The 24,013-nt window shown below is 42.3% G+C and overlaps 1 protein-coding gene across 2 annotated transcripts in view; it reads left to right on the top strand.

The window, feature by feature from the left end:
* The first annotated feature begins 1,027 nt into the window (after positions 1–1,027).
* AHCYL1 (adenosylhomocysteinase like 1) overlaps positions 1,028–24,013 on the top strand; it is a 38,324-nt gene continuing 15,338 nt past the window's right edge. The window contains exon 1 of one of the 2 annotated variants that reach the window (XM_060621850.3): positions 1,028–1,430. In XM_060621850.3, coding sequence (XP_060477833.1) covers positions 1,311–1,430 — 120 coding nt within the window. In that variant the 5' untranslated portion in view covers positions 1,028–1,310. The remainder of the gene's footprint in view (positions 1,431–24,013) is intronic. The other variant, XM_060621848.2, reaches the window with a different exon arrangement.

Here is a 24,013-nt window from a genome sequence, read left to right as displayed (position 1 = left end):
AGTGAGTAACACTTCAGATGAGGCAGAAAACTAGAGCCAGAGGTAACCATGAAAATCTAAGTCCCCCTACTAATTCACAGAAATCCTGGGGAGGGCACTGGACTTTCCACAGGACACGGACGGGCGTTTAGCCAGTGTCATTTCACTCTCAAAAGACATGCTACCTCAGCTGACATTAGGTTACAAACAGGCTTTGCCTCTCCAGCTGGTCTAATAAGACTTGCAAAACATAAAATGTATCGCGCACACCTTTTCCATCCAGGGCCTTAGCACAGAGCACATGGTAGGGACCAGTAACAGCATGCGAATGCCCTGGGTGCCACTGGGAACTGGCAAAATCTAATGCTTCTAGGGATGAGCAGGAAAACCATTCAAGCCAGGGACTTATCTGTCCCACCCCCAAATCCCCCCTCCTTCTCTCGGCTCCCTTACCCCTATCCCAGGGGCAAGATAACATCAGCTCTGCGACCTGAAGGTCTTGTAAACAGGCAAGACCCAGCGGAGACGGTGGTGGAGGAGGTCACAAAAGGTTGTGCGGAAACCACACTGCTCTCTGAGTCTGTGCGGGGGGGGGGGGGGGGGGGGGGGGCGGTGAACAGAAAGGGGAAGGGGCTGCTGGTCCAAAGGCCTGGGGCCGTGGGTGGGCTGTCTCGGGCCCCGCCTATTTCCTAGTACTGACTGTAGGACGTGTCGTGTGGGGCTCTGGGCTTTGCTTCCAAACATCCCCCTTACACCTTCCTGAGTGAGGCCTTGGGGGGAACCCCACAGCTCAGAGACTCCCTCCCAGGTCCGAGGCATTCTTGCGGAAACCACGCGCGTCTTACAGGGCTGATGTCGCCACCTGGCGGCGGAAAGGGTCTAACTCCCTCTGGGAACTTCGGCAAGGCAGGAAGAAGAAGGCGTGGCTTCTGCGGCCGGGTCCAGCGTGGTGACGTCATGACAGGACGCCGTTTTTCCCCGCCTCTTCTCTCCCCAACTCGGAGCTGCCAGTACTTGACGTGGCGTCACCACCCTCTACCCTTACTTTGCGTGCGTGTTTGCGTGCGGCGGAGGTGGCGGCGCGGGCCGGTCGGAGCTCGGCGCTGCTGCTCCTGGTGCTCCTGTCGCTGCCGTCGCTGTCCGGCTGGTATAGACTGCCGAGCGGACGAAGCGCTGGCCACAGCACTTTAGCACCGGACGCAGCTCCGCGCGGCCCGGGCGGGAGGGTGGGCGAACGCGTGTCGGAGGGCGCCGCGCGGGCGGGCGGGCGGGCGCCCGTGAGGGAAAGAGGCGGGGGCGGCGGGTCGGCCGCGGGCCGGGCCGGCCGGGGGATGTCGATGCCTGACGCGATGCCGCTGCCCGGGGTCGGGGAGGAGCTGAAGCAGGCCAAGGAGATTGAGGACGCTGAGAAGTACTCCTTCATGGCCACCGTCACCAAGGCGCCCAAGAAGGTGCGGGGGCTCTGGGTGGCGGTGGGGGCCTGGGCTGGGGCCTCGCGGAAGGGGCGCGAGCTTGCCCGGGGCCCGGGATCCAGCGAGTTTGGGACTTTAGGGGCCAGGTTTGAGGAGGTCCGGGACGACTGAGGCGGTGTGAAGGGTGGCGAGTGAGTGGCCCCAGGCCTATCCCGAGCTGGAAAGGCCGCCCCTGACCTCACTTTCCTTTGTCCCTCGGCCCTAGTCCTCCGGGATCTTTCTGAAATCCGCCAGGGCCGGGCCTTAAATTTGAGGCTGACTTTTCCGGGATGCAGGCAGGGCCCTTCGAAGACGGGAGTGGGGGCCGGGATTGGGGTGAGCCAACTCACGACCCCTGTGACCAGCCCCAGGGGCTGGGGCTGAACAGAACCTCTCCCCTCAGGTGAGTGGATAAATCTGGCAGAGCCGCTTTGGGCAAATCTTTGGGAGCAGCGGCTGGTTTATCCGACAACTGCGTGCTAGCTCGGAGGCAAGAGGAAGAAATACGTGGGGCTAGCTCGTTTATGCAGGTGAAAGCAGCGAGGGCAGTGTGAGATTGGAAAGGACACTGTGGTTTTCACCTTCTGTGGTCATCCGGTTGCTTGGACGTATGTAAGATACTAACGTTTGGGGGTTGGTGACAGCAGACACTGCCATGGATACAGGTTGATGGTAGTCATGTGAATAGATCACTTAGGCATCCCTTGGGAAGGGAGCTTGGGTGGGTTGGAGGGGTGGGTGGTAAGGAAGGATTGCTCATTCTGTACTGCACTCAACTAAGGCAGAACAAGTTTAGTCTATTGTGCTGCGGGGTTGAGCTCAGAGGACACCCTTCTAATTCTCTTGTCCTGAAAGATTAAATAGCAGGCTTTGGAGATTTTAGTCTCACTAGCTCTCCGAACGGTGGAATTGGGATCCCGAGTGCCTTGTGAGCGTTTGCTGCCACCCACATCTTGACTTTCCACATACCTGGCACCCAGTTAACAGACCGGAGAACCTTTGCAGAGAGGTGACCTTTCTTGAAACCAGTGAGAAGCTGGATACATATTGCCCTCCTTTAAAGACGGTATTTCAAGGCTGTCCGGGCCTGCAGCGTTTGACGGGGTGCAGTGCTTGTGTAAGCTGAATACAGCAAGGTTTGCAGGACTAGATAAGAGTCCTTGAGGCTCCTACACCTGAATTAGTCAAGCTGTCATAGTGGGCAAGATGACTTTATTTTTAAAGGAGATCAATCTACCACTCCAGGAGGCAAATGCAGGATTGAAAAGACGGTTCACCGTTGTGTGCCGTGGGTCTGTTTTCCCGTAAAATTCAGAAACTTACCAATAGATGCCTTAAAAAGGTGGTAGAAGATCCTTTGATTCTGTGAAGTCTGATTAACGTTACTTTTCGTGCTGTCACTTCAGCTGACTGCTTTGTTGGGGGCAGTAACTCTAATCTGCACTATTTGAGGAGACAGTCACAGCTTTTCTAAGAATGCTTGAGGGTAGTAGCTATGATGGGTTAGGGGAAAGCCCTCGTACCCTAATTCCCTGAACTCTTCCTCTCCCCATTAGCCTATCCTCTTTGGTCTAATTGCTTCAGAGATTAAGCGTTTTTATTCTTTCTTGCCTTAATTTTAGTAAGCCGGTATCCTTGCGAGTGCCACTATTAATAAGACAAAGTTTGTTTTGTGGGTTGTAAACTCCATAAAGGCAGGGAGGGACTCTTGTTCACCATTGTACCTACTGTACCCAGCTCTGTACCTAGCACATAGTAGGTACTCAAGTATTAATTGCCCACCTGCCAACTAGTAATTGAGATGTCTGTGTGACCGCCTACCAGGAATAAATATCCCTTTTCCTCTTTGCTTCCCAGGAGAAATACTGTTAAATGTATATTATAGTCAGGACAAATGCTAATGATTTTAAAGACTCATATTCCGTTAGCTGAAAGAAGCAGTCTCTGCCAGGAATGTGGGAAGACCCTGTTAGAAGTTTCCATTTGCTAGTAAATGTACCCCATGTTTCTTATTAATCTTGCTCTTTCTGAGCTTTATTGTTTAGCATTTACACAGCACTTTGTATTAAAGTGATTTATGATGACTAATTACCCTTTCCCTAGTGATAATAGAAGGCATTTATTTAGTTAATGAGTTGGTTGAGGACTAGTCAAGGTCACACAGCAAGTCCCAGGTGATCTGTTTTTTCACAACTACTGAATTGGACGTTATGACTTAAGTCACTTTTGTACCTCTGCCATGTATTGATAATGTGAGAAAGCATGAGAAGAGAGGGAGAAAAATGTAGCTCAGCCGTGTACTGAATGGTACCAGAAAAAGGCCTCTTCAAAAGGTGCCGTCCTTAGCCTGTGAGGACTCCAGCGTGGCTCTAGACCAAGTAATCCTTAGGTCATTCCAAGCCCTGAGGCCCCTTAGGAAGTGAGGTGCTAGTCAGGCTACAGGTTACATTAGGGTGACCTTGATGGTCCTCAGATCAGATTCCAGTGTAACTGGTGAAAGTTTGTTCACTTTGGGGACAAATTGTCCGTCAGTTCAAAGCATAGATAAATTGAAATTCTTCAACTGTAATCGTAACTTAGTTTTGTGTGCCCTAGGGTCTAGTACAGTACTGTGAAGTTAATAGGACTTGTTGGTTTGATTCAAGGCTTGATCTGGGTGTCAAAAAGTCAACTAAGTGGCTACCACCTTAAGTAAGTGAGCTTCTGTGCCTCAGTTTCCTCATCTACCAATAAGTGCTTTTTATTTGGAACAGGTGGAGATAGGTGCATGTTAGGAGCTAAGATAGCAAAAGTGGTTTTAAGGAAGTCTATTAGTATTCTTACGCTGCCTGTTTTTAGTGAGCATTTGAGATGACTTATAACGCAAGACATACACAATTTAGATAGAAAGTCAAAACTATAGAGAGGGAAAAAAAAATACCTTTAACCCTGAGGGCTAAGACCGTTGATGAACCTGATCATCACATGCAACTCCAAGCTTCCTAGGAGCCAGAGGATAGAGGGAATCACGCTAGCAGACATGGGAAATAATACATACCATTTTCTTGGGAAGACAGCTTTTGCTGACACATAAAGTTCTAAAGGAAACTTTCATGAGATGGTATTAACAGCGATAGTAAGGCTTGTTCACAACTGTTACTGTTGATTTCAGATTGTACTGCCAGGAATATTTGGGTGATAAAAGGGGTCCCTGAGTTGTAAGGGTAGTGTACATTGTACCACAGCTAAAGAGGATTCTTCTTTAATGTTGGTGGTTATCAGTCGACCCAGGTAAGTCAGCTAGTTCCCCATAGTCACTGGGTATTTTTCCCTCTTTCTGCTATTTTGTGTTGCAGGGGTGATGGCTGTCCTTGGACCTTTGGAAATTAACATTGTGTCAAGTTGACTTTTTTTTTTTTTTTTCTTAGAGTAAACTCAGATCTCCAGCTTGTTGATGAAACTTTGTAAGATAGATAAGTTTCTCTGGAAGGCCTTATCAGAGCATTTGCTGTTCTCTGCACTTCTGAACATTTATTACTGGGGGGGGGGGGGGGGGGGTGCGGGAGCGGGGGTCTCTCCAGAGTGGTACTTAGGTGTTGTACCTAAGATCTATGCAGACAGACTTTTACCATCAGCACAGCAGAAGAAAAGAGAGACAAAACAGCTACTTTTGCTTGTAGGATATTCTTTATTTGAGTAAGGCATGTATAGCACCGGTTCATCAAAAGGGTGGGCTAAGATTTAGGAAAGCACACCGAGTAGAGCTTTAGTGAGTACTGCTTAGCTGTTCATGTGTTGGGTGGAATGCAGCAGGATGCCCCTCTTCTCATCAGGAAGGATTATGTTATGACTAATTCTTGGCGCAGTTTTATAGAATTTGCACCGATACTTCTTAGATTCACTGAGGTTTGATAGGTGGATGTTTCTTATCTTTTCTACGTCGTTAGCATCTCTCAGTTCTCGGACTGGGTGGCTCAGTCCGTTAAGCGTCTGACTTTGGCTCAGGTCATGATCTCACAGTTTGCGGGTCGGAGCCCTGCATCGGGCTCTGCGCTGACAGCTCGGAGCCTGGAGTCCGCTTTGGATGCTGTGTCTCCCTCTCTCTCTGCCCCTCCCCTGCTCACACTCTGTGTGTCTCTCTCTCTTTCTCTCAAAAATAAATAAACATTAAAAAAAAATTTTTTTTTAAGTATCAGTTCTCTTTAGAACAGCTGTTTTAGTGGCAGTCTTCAAACAGGAGTCAGGGATGTATATAAGAAGATCTAGTTTGGATTTCTCCACAATTACTGATTATCTCTCTTTTTCTTATTTGTTTAATTAGACACTAGTTGCCATATTACTTTGTTCTAGTTCTTTTGCACTTTTATGTTGTAACAGAGAGAAATTTGTTCATTGTCTAGATCCCTTGCTGGCAAGATTACAATTGTGTGTCTTATCAGGAGGATATTATTTGGATCCAGTGTATGTTACCCAATGTATTCTTGTAAGGTTATTCATAAAGGATATTTTGATATAGAATCATGTAGATTTGTAGTTGCCTATGACTCTTGATAAATTTATTCTTCCACCTCAAGTAATTATGATCTGTAAACAAGTACTTTAATGCTGTCTTGGGACTGTTAATTAAAGGAACTGGCCAGTAAAGGAGAATCATGTATACTTACCAGTTTCTCAAGTTTGGGAATTTGAATATTAAAATTTTATAAAGAAAGGCTACCCTCATTATACTGCGTAGAAGAATTCAGAACACGTCATGTTGTGGTAGGTCAGAAGCATCCTCATCGGGTATGAAGAACAATACATTTGCATAGGCCAGAGTTTTTTCCAACCTGAAATCTAAGAACCCAACGTTAAAGACTGATTCTTACCACAAATTTTCCTTCCGACCCTTGTCAATAGTGTCAGTATCTTGCATATGATAAGCAGTTTAAACTTCACTTTGAGGTGTGTTCACCTTTTCTCTTCCGATTCTGTATTTCCCTTTGACCCGTTCAGATATTTCACTAGCTATCCCCGCTGTTGCTTGGCTAACTGAGTAGTACCGTGTACGTTAGGCACTTGATTTTTGGAGTCAGGTTTACCTTCAGTTCCTCTCATCTGATAACTGTGATTTTTGGACAAGTGACTTAACCCATCTGAGCCTCCGTTTTCTTGTCCGTAAAATGAGAAGTAATGATAGTACTACAGGATTGTTGAGGGGATTAGCATTTAGTGAATTTATTAAATTTACTTAGTGTTTTTGTTCCTTTATAACTAGAGTGACCATATATCTGGTTTGCTTCTTGCAGTTCCAGTTTATGTATTATCCCAACATGCTGTTCAGTGACTACCTCCATAAACTCTGAAAAGTACCCTGGTTTATATGGAATTTTGAAATAGTCTTAAAGAGCCAAAACGAAGATGTTTCTATTGGAATGGCTTCTCACCAGGAAAGAAATTTTCCCTGAGAAAAATGTAGAGCTTAAACCTGCTGAACACTAAAATATTTGATTTCCAAGAAGGACGTAGACAACCGGAGAACTTCGAGTTCGTACTGGAAATGGGATGGATGTGCTCTGCCTGCCCACCACCCCTCCCTTGCCCACCCCCCCACATCACACGATGTACCTGTGGAAGGTGGGCACCTATCAGGCAGTGGGCCAGCTGAGTCCACGAGTTTATATCCTCAAACTGTAATTATCTGGGAGTCTTCCCAAACTAGAATCCTTGAATTACAGGAAACAATTCCAAAGACTCTTTTGAGGTATGACTATCTTTTTATGTGGTCACCTTCAGATCACTCCCCAGTGTATTCCACCTCCTTCCCCCAGGTACTGTTTCTCTTTGCCCTAAACAGCCTGCTCCTAATTACATTTAACTGATTTTCTCCGGCAGAAGTGTGTGGCCTTTGCTCCAAGGCAATTACAGAACTAGGGTGGAACCCTCATGCCTTTGTTGACACTCAGACTGGTTTCATTTTTTTCCTATCTCTGTTCAGTTTTTCTAAAGGCTTCAGTCCGGTGCCTTAATCTCACAACGTGTATAATGGCTGGTACTACTTAGCAATATACAATGGGGCTTAATCATTTACTACCCAAACTGGCCACAAAGAGAAAAAATATAATGAGCTACGGGTAAAAGGTAGTATATGGAATACCGTAGTGGAGATGAGGAAAAGACTTTGAAGAAACACAAATCTAGGACTGGCCCTGCATGCTCCTGCCTTCTTGCCACAGAAGTCCCAGTGCCTCAGCTGACATGCCTCTGTACTTAGCCTGTAGGGCTTAATGGGCTTAAAATGTTCTTTACCAGCCCAAACCAGTTCACTTCTAAAATGGACACCCTGTGCGAAGTTGTATGCTAGAGTGAGGCTTAAACCGGAGGGCTTGGGACTGCTCACTGCTGCATGCGTTGGTCTTGGCCCTGCCTCAGGCCTAGGTCTTTACAATCTGAAGAACTGCGAGCCCTGTTTATATATTTTTCTCTTCTTTCCTGAAGAGTGTGTGCACAGTGCCATCCATGGAATCCCCCTGAACATGCTATGTGCTCAGGGTGCCAAGGAGAATGCTAATGTGCTGATCCGCACTGGGGCGCGGCTCTGTGAGCCAGATGGTGGATTGGTGAGTGACAGAGTGAAGGGGCGAAAGGCCTGGAGGAGAGCACTGTAACCATGTTTCATTTTGGCCTCCTGAATGAAGCTGTCCATATTACCGTGTTTTGAGTAATGTCAGGATTTTGGAAGTTCTGTTTTTAATAAGTGTTTTCAGCTCTTACAGTACTTATCAATTAAGAGGAACTTTTGGGACACAGGTTTCCATGATCATAAGGGGAATTACTTTATTCCCTTCTCCCAGGACTGGCTTGACCTCGAGTCCAGGCTTTTGGGCTGTGACTTGTTTTCTTTATCATAGGATCCTGAAATTTAAAAAAAAGGGACTTATCAGGAAAGTAAGTAGTGGACAGTGGTTCTGCTCGGCCCTTTTGGACCACCTCCACCCTGTCCTCTTCCTCATAGGTCTTAAGGAAGATTCATTTGGGCTCTCATGATGGTTAGCTTTATTTTGGAGATGTAGAAAAGAGCTCTTTGCCTTGAATTTTTAAAGTACACACTCTCATCTCTGTTTCTAATTTTAGAAGAGAGGTCAGTAAGTAGACAAGTCTGTAGAAGGTAGAGAACTGAAATAGGTTTCTATTTTGCCTGTTTGAGGGATGCTCCTGAGATATTCACTGGATTAGAGACTCTAGAACAATGGTTCTTAATCTTTTGAGTCACAGATCCCTTTAAGAATCTTATGAAAATTATAGTTCTTTAGGAAAATTCAGGGGCACAAAAACTTGTTATACTTTTCAGAGGGCTTGTGGTACTCCCTGAAACTCATCCATGGATCCTGGGTTAAAAACCCTGATTTAGAGGAGGAGGTCTCTAAGCCATAGTATCTCTTTCCTTTACAGATCCAGAAACTGCCGATTGTTTCCAGCTTGCAGTTTGTCCTTGGAACGAAACTGAGGTTGTTGGTGTTCTTTGTCATCCGCCTCTTTGGGATGCTCCTTGGCTTCCCAAGAGCCTCATTATCAATGCCTTGAGGGTTCAACTCAAGAACTTAGGTGTACTGAAACCAGCATGTCAGCAACTTTTGGGGATTCTTGTACTACCTCATACCCACTGCCCTTCATATGAGCTGTGAGTGCCTGTAAAGCTTCAGAGCTGAAGTGTTCAGAGTAGGGAGCTCACATGCTACACTATCAAAACTAAATAAAATAACTGGCTCCCCTGTATGTCTCAAAAACAGGTTTGACTTCAGTGTAGTACTTCTCAAAACTATTTTCAGAACTGACTTGATATCTGAATCATACTTTTCATTTGATTTCTCTAGACCAGACATTGAGGGCAGGGACCATGTGCTTAGCATATAAGTACTGCCAATTGTTTAGTGAGTAAAATATTGTGAGATGATTTCTCTAGGAGAAAGTGAGTTGGACTCACTTCGCGGCTTTGGCTCACCATCCCCTTCAGTTGGCAAGGGTTGTTTTTCTAACTTAGATTCCTCTCACATGGGTGATAATGGGAATACAGAGAACTGCAGGTGAGGCATTGGTAAGAATTTCCAACAGCTTAGTAGATCCCTTTATAATGCTAGAATCAGGAACTAAGGGAGGAGACTGTTGAGATACAAGGCCTCTAGCTTCTTAGCCCAGTTGCTTGAGAATCACAAGGCAGTAGGTTAGAAGCCTAGGGATATTCTTCCTTGTAATGGGAAGGCAATTTGATGTCCCACCCGGTTTTAAACCCTTAGCAATAGGGACACTACCCTAAGTTGAAAGTGGTGTTCTGGTTTACACATGCTCTTGATTTAAGGAACAGAGGCTCACCTTTAGGGTGTTTGAGATTTGAGGGCCAGCAGTGAGTCGAACAGTTTCATTTTGGAATTGGTGTTGGAGTCCTGAAAGTAATAAACAACAGTGCTGCCCAGCAATGATGGGCAAACTTCTGATTCTTCTCATTCTGCAACCCTAGCTGCCCCTTCTGAACCAAAAGCTAAGCTCCATGTTCAAAAACTATATATGCCCTTGTCTTTGAAATTCACCTCCTTTAGAGTTACAGGCTTCTGGGAACTGGGCCAATGCTTGTCCTAACCAGGAATCAGGCCCTAGTTGGCATTGAGGATTTTGTGTTTTGTTTCCCTAAGTATGTGATGTAAGCAGAATTCAGGGGAAAGGGAGACCTTCAGAATGTTGTAGTTTTGGAAGTAGAAGTAGGTGCTTTGTAGAGATGGCAGATGTGTTCAGTTATTCTGGTAACTAATTCAGTTTCCTGTGGGTAGCCAGGTAGTATCCTGCTTCTAATTCAGTACTTAAGTTTTTAGTGCCCAGCTTCGGGAGCACCAGACTCCTTAACAAGCAAGACAGGAAGATTCCCAATGTTCAGTTCTTACGGAGAGTAGCCCAGCTGGCTTGTCATGCTGGACTAGATGAATTGTGAATGTTAATTACACTGATCAATACAGTGGCCTTGGTAACAGACTTGTAGCTGCTGTAGAATCTGTTTACTTCAGGTTTGTAACAGAAAAGAGACCAAGCTGGTTGAGAACATGATGTTCTAAATGTAATAAGCTGTATTGTAAGTCCAGGGAAAATGCATGCTGGAGGCACTGAGCCTACTGCACCCTTCCCCAGGATTTCCCAGAGGGAAACATTACTCTGGGGGTGGTTTCTGTTCTTATTTGCCAGTTGAGAATGAATTGAGGTCAGCAAAGGCATGGCCTCTGTGAGATGGGGTATAGGATATTTACAGATCATAAAGGTTAGAAGGAGAGCACCCGTGTAGGGAGGCATCTCATTCCTCTACCCAGTTTGTAATTCGGAGTGGAGAGTTGATGGGATTAGTTTCAACCCTTGCATTCAGAAGAAGGAACCCCTCCTATTTGAGAAATAGAGGGTTCAGAATTCTGCACATTCTTTTCTGACTCCACAGGGAGAGGATTAGCTGAACGCTGGGCATGTTTGGAATGAGAGCACCTTGCCAATTTTTACTGATTTTGGACCAAGCCATTGTAAAAATATAGTCTCTTTTCCTGAGACGAGCTCTTTGTCATGTTCTCCTAAACCCTGTGGATCCATTTGATGGATTGGCTGTACCTGACAAATGGAGTTGGTATTACAAAGGCAGATTTTCTACTTTCTTTGCCTTATTTGTTTTCTCTCTGAACACGATGTGTCTAACCCATTTGTTCCCTGTGTGCCTTCAGTTGCTTTATCAAGAGCCTGGTAAACTCCGTGTGCTTGTGTTTGTTTTTTCAGATCCTGCTTAGATTGTCTCAGATGAGTACTTCTCATGGAATAGAAAGAATGGAAGGAATCAGTCACCTAGGGAACTTTTTTAAAACATTCATTTCAGGGCCCTAACCTAGACCTACTTAATCAGAATGGGGAAGGGTTGATGGTAAGGGGCAAGTGGAGAATAGGATAGTATGTGCTTTTCGAAACCGCTGAAGCCTGAAAGATCCCATATTTAGAACCACTTAGGTTATCTAACAAGGCTGGCCAAAATTGTTATGATATCTGATATTGGAATGGTAATGTAGCTACCATCTATCTCGGACGACTTTGGCCATGAGAAAAAATCTTGTGCCCCATGTGAGAGGTCCTGAAAATAGCCTATGGTTACTCTTCTTTTCCAAAGTATTCAGAGTAAGCTATGACCAGAAATCATGTAGCTCTATTAGCTCAGGGTTAAGCACCTACTACTGTCTACCGGGACCTGTACTGGGCACTTAGGGATTAATCAGTGAACAAGACAAGGATCCATATCCTGTGGAGTTTACATTCTTGTGAGGTTATTATTTGGGTCATATAAGTCTTATACAGTGGTTCTTAATCATTTGGAGTTTGGAGCCCTATCAGAGTTGTGTTCATGTTCCCGAAACACAGACACACACACACACACACACACACACCAATTTGCATATAAGGGGAGTTGGCAGCCTGAGGCCCGTCCGCGAACCCAAGCTAAAAACCTAGAATGCTTGTCCAGAATTGAGAATGTGGTGATTGGGGTAAAGCCAGGCCATGAGTTGTGTATTTGGGACTATTATCTCCTAGCCACATTGGGTTGTAGTTTCTTCATCTGTACAGCCAAGGTCCTTTGCAAAGAACTTGAGAGCATCTCAAAAAAAGAATAAGAATTGCTAGGCCTCCACTACACCAGTCACATTTCTTAGTCTGTGCTCTCTTTGAATGTTGAGAATGATTTTGACTCTCTCTTCCCATTCCCACCCCTAGTTTCTGGTTGGCTGAGCTTGTTGGACTCAATAGGTTAAAAATCAGGTCAGAATATGAGAATTTCCTTAACATGATTTATACTATCAATTCCTAGACTAAGAGTGACAGTAAAATTATAAAGATCATGAGAGGGCATTATAGTGAAATCCTGGCTTCAAAACACAACATCACAGAAGGAGTTGATAAATGAGGGGCTGAGGAAATACCCAAGGAGTAAAGACTGGAGAAAGAGGATAGGAAAAAAAAAGAGGGCAGAACTCAGAAAGACAATTGACTGAGCTGGTAAGCCAGATAGCCTGAAACCAAAGAGAGTGGATTTGAGACCCAGACTAAGAAAGAAAAAAAAAAAAAAAAGATTACATTTTAGTTCTAAAGGGTCTGTCACTATTGTTTTATTATCAAACAGAACTCAAGATAAAAGGAGAGGGCAGATAAGGCTTTGCTTCATGTATACCAATATTAATATGTCTCTATCCTTGGAAAAGTTGGTGTTTGACTTGAGCGAATGGCTAAACTGTGCTTCAGGGTTAGTATAATGTATAGTACAACATGTACCGCAGAAACATGAGTGAAATTTTGTTTGGGACACTGGGAGAAAGAATTACGTAGAAATAACCCAGCCAGATAATAGAGAATGGAGCACAATGAACACACTGAGTCCTGTGCCAATTCTGCCTTTACCTCCCTAAAATCTGACCTTTAGTGTAACTACAGATCAAGACCTCTTTAAGGGTGGTCTTTACGGGGAATTCTTGTCACTCTGCCTGACGTCTAAGGGGAACTTTCCAGACCCACACTGAGGGATGCTGAAATTGTGCTGTATTCAAGGTCTTCCAGGCCAAACTTTTTTTTTTTTTTTTTTTTTTTTTTTTTTTTGAGAGAATGTGAGCTGAGGAGAGGGACAGAGGGAGAGAGAATTTTAAGCAGGCTCCACACTCAGTGCAGAGCCCAACATAGGGATCAGTCTCAGGAATGTGAGATCATGATCTGAGGTGAAATCAAGAGTTGGATGCTTAACCAAATGAGCCAACCAGGCCAAACTTCTATACACTCAGAGCCCATAGTCCTCCCCAAAGGAGCCTGGAGGCTCTAGATGATTCCAGTTGTAACTGCTCCAGTTGTCCAGCATATGGAAAAACTGTTCTGCTATTAAAGTTTCTAACCTGCTATTAATATAAGGACATCTCATTGTTTGCTCAGTGATGCATTAAACCCAAAACTCCCTAATCTAGGGGGAATATAATTATACCACCAATTATGTTTACTTTCTATTTTTAAAGAAGCCCTTTGAGTGATCAAAGGAATTTCAGGCCTCACTTCCTGGGACTGTTTAGGTCTGTTTTAAGGTTCTATTCACCATACAAAGCTATACAGTTAGTTATATAGATTGTACTGTTGTGTGAAAGAAAAGTTCCCCCATTACCATTGTATACAACATAAATAAGTTACCTTAAAAAGCACATTTAAAATATATTCTCTGTTGTATGTTTTAAAATATGGTCATTTTAAATGAAAATAGCAGGTTTCAGGGCACCTGGGTGGCTCAGTTGGTTAAGCATCAGACTTCGGCTCAGATCATGATTTCACGGTTCGTGGGTTGGAGCCCCATGTCAGGCTCTGTGCTAACAGCTCAGAGCCTGGAACCTGCTTCAGATTCTGTGTCTCCCTCTCTCTCTGCCCCTCCCCGGCTCATGCTCTCTCTCTGTCTCTCAAAAATAAATAAATGTTAAAAATAATAATAATAATAACAATAATAATAATGTTTCCCAGATGATGAAAAAAACCAAATCATTGATCAGTTTTAATCATACCAGATTGAAAACCTGTTGAATAAATAAATAACAGGTGGAATTTCTAAGTTGCTTTTGATGCCTACAGTAGGAAGTTCTGGGGTCATTTCTTTCATCCTAGTGATCTGGATTAGATTGCCTGTACGTTCTCCTCCTCCCCATTCCATCCTCAGAAGATGGTGGAAGTGTATGCTAGACCGGAGCTTTTTGCCTCCACGTTTGGGCTCTTACTCTCTCCTCACCCTTTCCACGTCCAAGGAGCAGCACCTCTTAAAGCAATTCATTGGCAGCTTTAAAATACTACATTTCTCTGCATCATTTCACTTTTCCCAAAATCAATGTAGATTTTGGAATGGAGAGAATTCTCTTCCTTCCCTAGAGCTCACAAGTCTTCATATGGAAGCTCAGAAAGCTTCAGTGCAATAGTGGACTATCCTTTAACTGACCTCTTGAAAATAAAGGGGAGAGCTGCTGTTTCCCCCAGCCTATTCTGGAAGAAGGATAATATAATGGTACTAGGCTTGTAGGGATTTTTTTTTTTTTTTCTTTTTCTAAATCTCAGTTTGTTAACACATTTGCCTTCAGCAAGTCACTTAACCCCAACCCCTGTTCTGTTTTTTCATCTGTGAAGAGTAGATCTCTCACTCGAAAGATTCCAACATGTTTTGAAAATACAAATCTTCTGTAAAGAAATCATATCTGTGGGCCACTGATGTTGAAGCAGAGTGCTTAAACTAGAATGTCATAGAAATTTAGGCATTCAGGACCTTGGTTTTTATGATACCAGTAAGTGTGGATTTCAAATCTATAATCAGCTTTAGGTAAAAGTCCTGATGTAATGCTTGCAGTGGTTTTACTTGTTCTTTATATGCCAGAATTTAAACAAGAATGGTTTGAAAAATATTTAGATCAGTGATGTTCTCGCAGTATTGCTTATTGATCACATTTGAAGAATAACTCTTCCTATACCAAATTTGATTTTGACTTTTGGTTTGCAGTACAGCCTAAAGGAAGAGATCTTTATCCTTGTGCATCTGTCCACTTTTCCTCATTAGAAAATGGCTGTTCAGAAAGTCACAGGTCAGGAAAACTCACTTCTGTGTTCTGGTTGGGGAGCTAGAGAGTTTAGGGAATTGCACTGTATTCATCCTGGAGCAATAGGTGGTTCTTATTGTTAAATAGCCCCAGGCACGTTGCAACCACCAATTCCTTTCAACTACCTTGTTTCTTTCTTTTTTTTTTTTTTTTAATGTTTATTTTTGAGAGAGACAGACTTCCGGTGGGGCAGAGAGGGAGACAGAATCCCAAGCAGGTTCTGTGCAGTCAGCACAGAGCCTACCGTGGGGCTCCAACCCACAAGTTGTGAGATCATGACCTGAGCCAAAACCAAGAGTCAGACACTTAGCCAACTGAGACACCCAGGTGCCCCATCAACTACCTTTTTTCTTACAGACTATTTAAGGTCATGATTTCATGCTGAGACTTTTATCTAAAATTGAATATATACATCTCAAATTAGAAAGTCAGGAAGGGATGGCAAATATTACCTTTCTAGAATGGAAAATACAGTGTGATTGTATTTGATGTGACTGTCAGATTCTTGTCCTTGAATTATGTTTCTAATCTCCTAGATGTTTGCTATTTTGTGTTTTTAAGAGCTGTGGAAACTAAAGCCGCCTACAGCTGATCTTTAAAGTGATTTTAACCTTGTTTTTTGAAGTCGAAACTATTCCATCTGTCTACAGAGCAGATTCTGAAGGATCCCATTGACCCACCCACACTTGGAAACAATACCTGTTACTACATAGTTAACTATTCAATATTCGGTCTTTAAAGTCTGATTATTATTTTATTTGGTGTTGAGTTTTGATGGCGTTTTCCTCCCTTGAGCCTATACTTTATGGGAAGCAGTAGATGGTAACAAAAAACAACTGATATGGTTTCTGTCTCATTAACCTTTGTTGGGTATTAACCTAGGGTTTAGAAAGCACACCCAGGTCAACTCAGCTGTCACTTTTTTGGAGCTGCTTGTAGCTCTTTTGCCATAAACTATTTGGCAAAGATTTTCATGTCTTTCACCCCTCAGTGAATATAGCCTTCCCATTCACTCAAGCAAATATGTGTAGAGGGTTTGAATTTCTAAGATGTAATTGGCTTTCAACTTCATTTAAGCTAAACTTCCAAATTGAAGGAAGGAAGGAAGGATTGTTTTTATACGTCTCCAATCTTGTTTCTTCTTGGCAGGCTAAGAAATTATACAGATGGCATTTATTCAGTCTGTGTGGCCACCTTCCAAAATGTCAGAAACTCCATCTTCTACACCTGTCCAATGATCGATTGCTTGCTTTCACTGTTAACTTTTCTCTGATAGAAATTAATTTGAAGAATACACATTTGCCTATTTGTAAGCAGTTGGCAAATTTTCATCTTAACATCCCAGCGTACCTTGCAGTGAGGTTTGCCAGTTTAAGTTCTTGTGAGTTTTATTTAAAGTCAAGATAGGCTTTAGAGAGGACTGTGAATTAAGTCTAATGACTTTTTATGACAAACATATAAGGTGAACAGTAGTAATCTGGCTCAGTCTTTCCCAGCACTTAAGAATTAATGATTTTTACACTCTGAACCAATACAAAGTGATTGCTAAGGGAAAAAAACAAGGTGCAGAATATTTTAGCAGTCTATTTTTTGAGTAAGAAAGACAGGGAAAATACGAGTATAAGTATATACTTGCAATTTTTTTTAACCTGTATTAATGAACATAAACCAGAAATTAATGAAAATGGTGAGGAGGGAGGAAGGTTGGGGAGATAGAAATGGCAGTGAGACTTCTCTGAATATACCTTTAAAACTTTTGAGACATGTGCCTTATGTGTTAAAAAATTAAAGAGAAAGGAAACCTTAAAATTGCTTGTAAACAGAAACAAATGAATCTAGCTACATATCAAATTGATATTAACCACTCAGAAAACCATACTTCACCTATATATCCTTCGTGAGATATTTTCTAAGGACAAAAGGAACTTCAGTGAAATATTGACACTTCACTACGTAGAATATTGTTAGTAACATTAGTCTTGTAATTTTGAAATTGTTTTATTTGTATTCTAGAATAAAACAAGTAAGCGTATCATTGCTATTAGAGACCAGCATTGTCAACCTAAGACAGAGGGTGCCTGGGTGGCTCAGTCGGTTTAATGTCTGACTCTTGATTTTGGTTCAGGTTGTGATCTCCTGGTTCATGGGATTCCACATCAGGCTCTGCACTGTCAGCACAGAGCCTGCCTGGGATTCTCTGTCTCTCTCCCTATCTGCTCCTTCCCTCTTTCTCTTACTAAATACACTTAAAAAAAAACAATAATAAGAGAAAAGAAATACAAATAGGAAAATTAAAAGTTTAAAAAATGTTAAATTTGAAATGGAAATATCAATATAAACTCATGAGTAAACAAAAAGATTTATTTCTCTATCCCCTGCAAGAACTTAGGAGCACTGACACTTCTATTAACAATTAGCACATTTTAAACTCAGATATTATTTTCTAAATACCATTCCCCACTGAAAGAAACCAGAGCTTGGAGAAATGGAGAAATCGTTGATTCCAGATCTGAAACAGAGAAAGAACAAGGTGAGCCTGGTATATCTTCTTATACCAGAAAGGAAGGAAGCACTTAAACAGAAGAATCAGCTTGAAGGAGACTCCCACTGGCCCAGTTTGAGACAATTGGAGCATTCAGTGTACTCATTGTGTTATTGAGTGTAACAGATTGAATAAATAAAAATATGAAAGACAAGGAAGGAAAAAAAATGAAAGAGGGAGAAGAAAAGTTTCTCCTTACAAAAAGTAATGCCAGCTAATATATGTGATAAGAATGGTAAGGGAAAAAAACATGTTTCTATAACATCCCCCCACCCCCACCACAATATAATTGGTTCAGGCAAGGATTATGAACAGATGGTAAAGTCACTAGGGAACAGGATATTCACAAGCTGACAGATATCACCCCACAATTTAACCTTTACTTGCAAAGGAGAAAATACACCTTTCAGAGACTGATGATCTCACTTTAACCCAGGGTTCAGTTTAGTGTCACTAATAATGGAATGACCTAACATGATATGCTACCTAATACAATGCAAAGTAAAGTATACAACATTATCTATGAAGTATTCTTGCCAAAATCTTAATCTCTTTCTAATCAAACCTCAAAGCTGAACTTCCAATTTATAGGAAAAAGTAATCTGAAAAGTGGGAGATTCCAAAAGGCAACTGGGCTGGACTTGTCCAGGAAACGTCAATATTGCAGCGGGGGGAGAAAAACACAGGAGAACTATTCTAGATAGATAACCAGGCACTGAAGGAACCTAACAACCAAATGCATTTAGTGAACCTTGGTTCTACCTGGGTTGGAAGAATTGGGGAGGCATTTAGGTCTATAACTATGAAAGACACTCTTTTTTTAAAATTACTCAAGTATAATTAACACAGTGTTACATTAGTTTCAGATGTACAATATAGTGATTAAACAATTCTACACATTACTCAATGCTCATCAAGATAAGTCTACTCTTAATCTCCTATATCTGCTTCACCCATCCCCCACCCACCTCCATTCTGGTAACCACTAGGTTTGTTCTCTGTCCTTAGGAGTCTGTTTTTGTTTCTTTTTTCTCTGCTTGTTTTTTAAATTCCACATACAAGCGATATCATATGGTATTTGTCTTTCTCTGATGGACTTACTTCACTTAGCATTATAGCCTTTGGTTGCTGCAAATGTCATTTCATTTTTTATGGCCATGTAATATTCCATTGTGCATATACTACATCTTTTTGAAAGAAATTCTTGAGATGATTAGAGGAGTTTGAATACAGACTGGATGATACAGGATTATTGTTAATATTCTTAAGTATGATATTGTGGTTCTGTAGGGGAATATCCTTAGAAAATTCATTCTGTAGAATTTATTGGTGAATTTTCATGTTTGCAACCCTTTTTTTTGGCAGAACCACTTGAAAGTGTGCATGTATACATGTGTATATATGCAGAGAAAGAAACCTAATGTGGAAAATAGATTCAGTGTAGATGGAGGGTATAAAGGTGTTCATTATACTATTGATAAGTTTTTGTATGTAGAAAATGATCATAATAAAGTTGGGAAAATGAAACAGTGGGGGTGCAGAGGGAGTTGGAAGGGAACTTTGGTGTATCACTAAAGTCATGGGTATGTTCCAGGAACCTAGATTTCTTCAGTCACCTCTGCATAAATAAATGGAGGACCTGGGTGGCTCAGTTAGTTGAGCATCCGACTTTGGCTCAGGTCATGAACTCATGGTTTGGGGATTCCAGCCCCAGGTTGGGCTTTGAGCTGACAGCATGAAATCTGCTTCAGATTCTCTGTCTCCCTCTCTCTCTCTGCCCCCCCCCCCACACACACACACATGCACGCTCTCTGTCTCAAAAATAAACACTGGTGCGCCTGGATGGCTCAGTCAGTTAAGCGTCCGACTTTGGCTCAGGTCATGATCTCACGGTCCATGGTTTCGAGCCCCGCATCAGGCCCTGTGCTGACAGCTCAGAGCCTTGAGCCTGCTTTGGATTCTGTGTCTGCCTATCTCTCAAAAATAAATATTAAAAATAAATATTTTAAAAATTAAAATAAAAATATGCTAGAGTTGATGATAATCGAATGTTAAGAGAAAAAGAACAACAAGCATGTTTTCATATACTATTTGTAGCAGGTTGAGGATGAGGAAAGTATGGACAGGCCAGGCAGTTGGACGGGCAGATAGCTAAATAGGCATTGAAACATAGTCGGGATGTGTATCTAGTGTAAATTGCGGTTTTCAAAAGATTAGGAAGTCCTTCCCTGTCCTATTTGTTGCCACTTTTTAACCTCTTAATTTTACCTCTAATTGGCAGTTGGAGGCCTAGATCACTTATTTTCATTAGAGCACCTCAGGAGATAATTAGCAAAGCCAGTGAGGTATGTTGTCTCATATGAAGGGTGGGAGGTGGGGTAGAGAGTAGCCGATAAGGATAAAACTGCTCTTTGCAGAGGTATTCAAACTTTATGTTCCTTCCTCACCAGCTAAGTGACTTGGCATTATGAACCCTGGTATTGCCTCACCCCTTCCTCCCACCAACATTGATGAAAGATGAACTTGATTCCCATTTTTGAAAGGAGTATTTCTTCTGGAATTGGATTCTAGCAGTGTGCGTGTGTGTGCGTGCATGCACACACTCACATTATATCCTGTTACCCAGAGAGGAGTGGAGTGGTGGAGGGAGATACGTGCTGTGATTAGTCAGCTTGCCATTCCCTCCCCCTCCAGAAGCTCAGGCCCCATCTGGGGAAACTGAGAACTTAAGAAACTTGAGACAGGGAAGGAGGACAGGGAGCAGCCAAAACCTGCTGAGTCTCAGAAGACTGGTTTCTGCGCTGGGGAATGGAAGTGACTGAAGGTGACTGTGGATTTGACTCTGTGGCCTGAGATTGATTCCCTTGAGATAAATTGTTTTCTGGTGGTGTACCTGAGAGCAAAGTGTTGGAAAGAGGATACCCTTCTTCTTTGGGAAATTTCTTTTACCTAATTGAAGGTTTGAAAGATGTGCAGACTTCTGTAGTTCTTGTACTTAAAAGCTGGTGTTTATTGATAACTGTTTCTTTTGATTCATCTGAAATGGAATCAGACTGATCAGTGGTAAGTATCAAGGAGAAAAGTCTTGTACCTATTTAGTTTAGGCTGACAGCCATACCCTCTTCCTTTCCTCTGAATAAAGAGCAGATGAGGGTAGAATCTGTAGGAGAAGGAATACATTAGCCAGAAGATGTGTGAAAGAGGGATTGGAAGAGATGTAGGAATCCTGGAAGGTGTCATAATACGTTGCTTAGTAATTGACTTGTTAAAATTGCTAGCTTCATTAATAGTCATCTTTTTGCTCAGTTGCTAAGAAGTATGCTGACCATAACTTCAAAACAGAAAAATCTGCACACACAACATGCTAGAAGAGACACTGGAACAGATTATATAAGTTTGGGGATGTCTCAGAAAATCAGTAGTGTACCAGGAGGAGGGGTACTGACTGGCCCTTCTTCAGATATTCCTCAGCAGTTGAGACAGACTGATCCCTTTACTCACTTCTAAGCTATGCTTTCTTAATGATTTGTTTTCCTAATAATTGCTGTTTACCTTTGAGTCTAGTCCTTCACCCCTAGGAGGAAACCTTTCTGAGGAAATGACAAGCTGTTAGATAAGCATGTGAAATAATACGTTTAATAAGATGTCTCATCTAACCTCTGTTTTTTGGAGGCCTAAGCTAAACAATATCCAGATAAGGCTGTTAAGACCACAATATCTAGTATCTTTCTTAAGAAGCAGTAAAATTCTCTCACAGCCATTTGTGTTATCATTACCCTGTCGGTCAAAACACATCTACAGATTGTGCATATTTCATCTCATAGATCTTTCCTGAAATACCACTGGGTACTTAGTTGGTGCCTGCCAAATGTGTTGATTAAAAGGATATAATAATGATTATTCTCCTGATCACCATCCATTGGCCATAGTGTCATAGTGGAATTCCTATGGCTTTTAATTCCCTGTGATTCAGGAGCTAGACAGCAAAATTGGGTTGGACCGGGGACAGAAGTGTGGCTAAGCTATTTGACATTTGAATAGATGGAAGAAATGTTTGTGGAAAGAAGCTTTTCAGCTTCTTATGGTAAGAAATATCAGTTAGGATAAATTGAGTAGTATACAACAATTTTTCTTCCTTGGAGGCTTATAACTTTTGGATTGCCTGTGATCCCTTTTTCTTGATAAATTACATATAGCAATTCTTTCAGCTCACTTTGTCACCATACTTAACCACTAGGTGGTGGATGTACCATATCCCAAATTGTTTCTTTGGTAGAGCTTCTCTTTATCATTTTCAGTGTCATGTGTTGAAGGGAGTCAGCCATTGTACCCACTGAGCCCTTTGAAAAGGTGCTCTGAAATAGCACACTAAATTGGCCTGATATTTAATTGAGTTTTTAAGGCACAGCAAGTAGACTTCTGTATTTGGATGTGCTATTTGGAGAATGGGTCAATCTGACCTTCTAGCCTTTCTCAGATGTAATATTAGTTCAAGAATGAAATACTGGCATGCTTGTTGTGGGTAAGGCTGTTTACAGGGTGGTGAGCCTTCAAACACAAATAGTTCTTTAACGTAGGACTTTTTGATGATCAGATACTTTTTGGATTTCCAATTACTGTGTCTCTTTTTCCCCCTCCCCTCTTTCCCATTCTGCATCATATTTAGACCTAGCCTTCCTTATAGATACAGCTTTGAAGAAACACTGAAGTATACCAACTAAAAATTATGTTTGGAAGAAATCATGACAATAGGAAATAATGTAAACAGAACAATCCATCTTTGGATTTTGTTTTTACTTAAGTGATCGTATTGGGTGTAAATGCAGTGAATCCATCCCAATTAGAAGGCTGTTACAGAGATCTGGTTTCATTAGAGGGAAAACTGTGATACCCAAAATTGCTTTTGACAGCAGTGTCTTTGTTTATAATGTGAAGGTGAGCGGCACTCCGGGAAGTACTTCAGAAGGAAGACGGGTACTAGCTGTAAAGATCCAGGGGGGCAAGCAGGCCTGGTGGGAACTGGCAGGGCAGATCTCTTTGCGCAGTTTGGTGGTGGGAGAGAAGACAGGTTATCACGCATCTTTGTAGAGCTGGACTACCTTATTTACAAGCAGTGAAAGTGTCAAAGAGTTGTGAGAATAGACAGCCATCCATCCATGTCATGGCTTGAATTAACATGCTGCCCACTTCAAATAGGCACCATATTAATGATTTGAGAGATGGGGCACAGCACTGATTGGTAAGCTGCTTGCAACACAGTCTAATATTTTTAGATGGGCAAGATTTTGCTAAGCTTTAGGCCACTGACGAGCTTCATTAATACAAGGTGGGATTATGACTGTTAAGTCACTTCTTAGGTTGCTGAAGAAACACAGTTCTATCTTGCCACAGCCACCTCTCTATTTTTTTATTTAAGAAACTGCAAATGTTACTGCATTTCCCTCCTCCACCGCCAGGTAGGTGGTGTTTGGGAATATGCCCAGAGCCTTTTGAAAAAAAGATGAACAGAGGAGGGAATCATAACAGCCAAGAGAGAAGACTAGCTTCCGACTAGACTGCCCATGCCAGGAACAAGAAGGCTGTTGGAGGAAGGGCTGCCTTTGGAGAGTGTTAAAAGCCATTGATGGTATCTTGACTCTATTTTTTCTGCCACCAAAAGAACTGCATATTGGGTTGAAAGTCATTACCTTGGTCTTGGATTAATCTCTTCAGTAAAACTAGCTTTGCTGACTGCAGAAGTCATGTGAACATGCAGTGGAAAATCCTATCGAGAAGGGCAGATGCTGACCTGTGGCCACTTCAACGGAGTAGGTGGTTCCCCCCGCCCCTCCCGAAAGGAACTAGTGCTTTTGGCATTTAAGCTATAAAGTTTTAGCATCTAAACTGAAAAAGCTGCTTCAGATGTACAAAGATACTTGTTAGTCACGTTCTAGTGCCATATATATGTTGTTTAGCCCGAGTCTCTTTTATTTACTTATTTATTTTGCTGTGTTGCACATTTAAGCCTGATTCTTCTACTGCCAGCTGATGCTACCCTATCTCAAAGGTACATGTGACAGAGGAGAGGAATGTTTTGCAGCTGTAACAAATGGGGAGTTTACTATTCCTGGCTTCAAAGTGGCTATAACCATGTTGCTAGCATTATGGAGAGAAGATTTTAATCTGTAATAGCTTTTACATTTCCAAAGATATCTGCTAAAGACTTAGCTTAATGGATTCTCCATGGGAACCTTTCAGATTTAGTCAGGTTGTGAGGAGAGGAGAATCTTAATTCAGAGTCTCAAACCATTCTGTTTTTCAGGAGGCTGAAGTTTATTTCTTATATCTTGAAGGGTTTATCAGAGTTTAAATAAGAGTTCAGGAGGAAAGTTTAAGTCATTTAATGGAGGAAAATGTTTTCATATACTTTAGAAACATCC

The sequence above is a fragment of the Panthera onca genome, chromosome C1 (assembly GCF_046562875.1).
Source record: "Panthera onca isolate mPanOnc1 chromosome C1, mPanOnc1 haplotype 2, whole genome shotgun sequence".
NCBI classification, from domain to species: Eukaryota; Metazoa; Chordata; class Mammalia; order Carnivora; family Felidae; genus Panthera; species Panthera onca.
The sequence above is the reverse complement of the archived record's forward strand: the minus strand, read 5'-3'. Positions and strand labels throughout refer to the sequence as shown.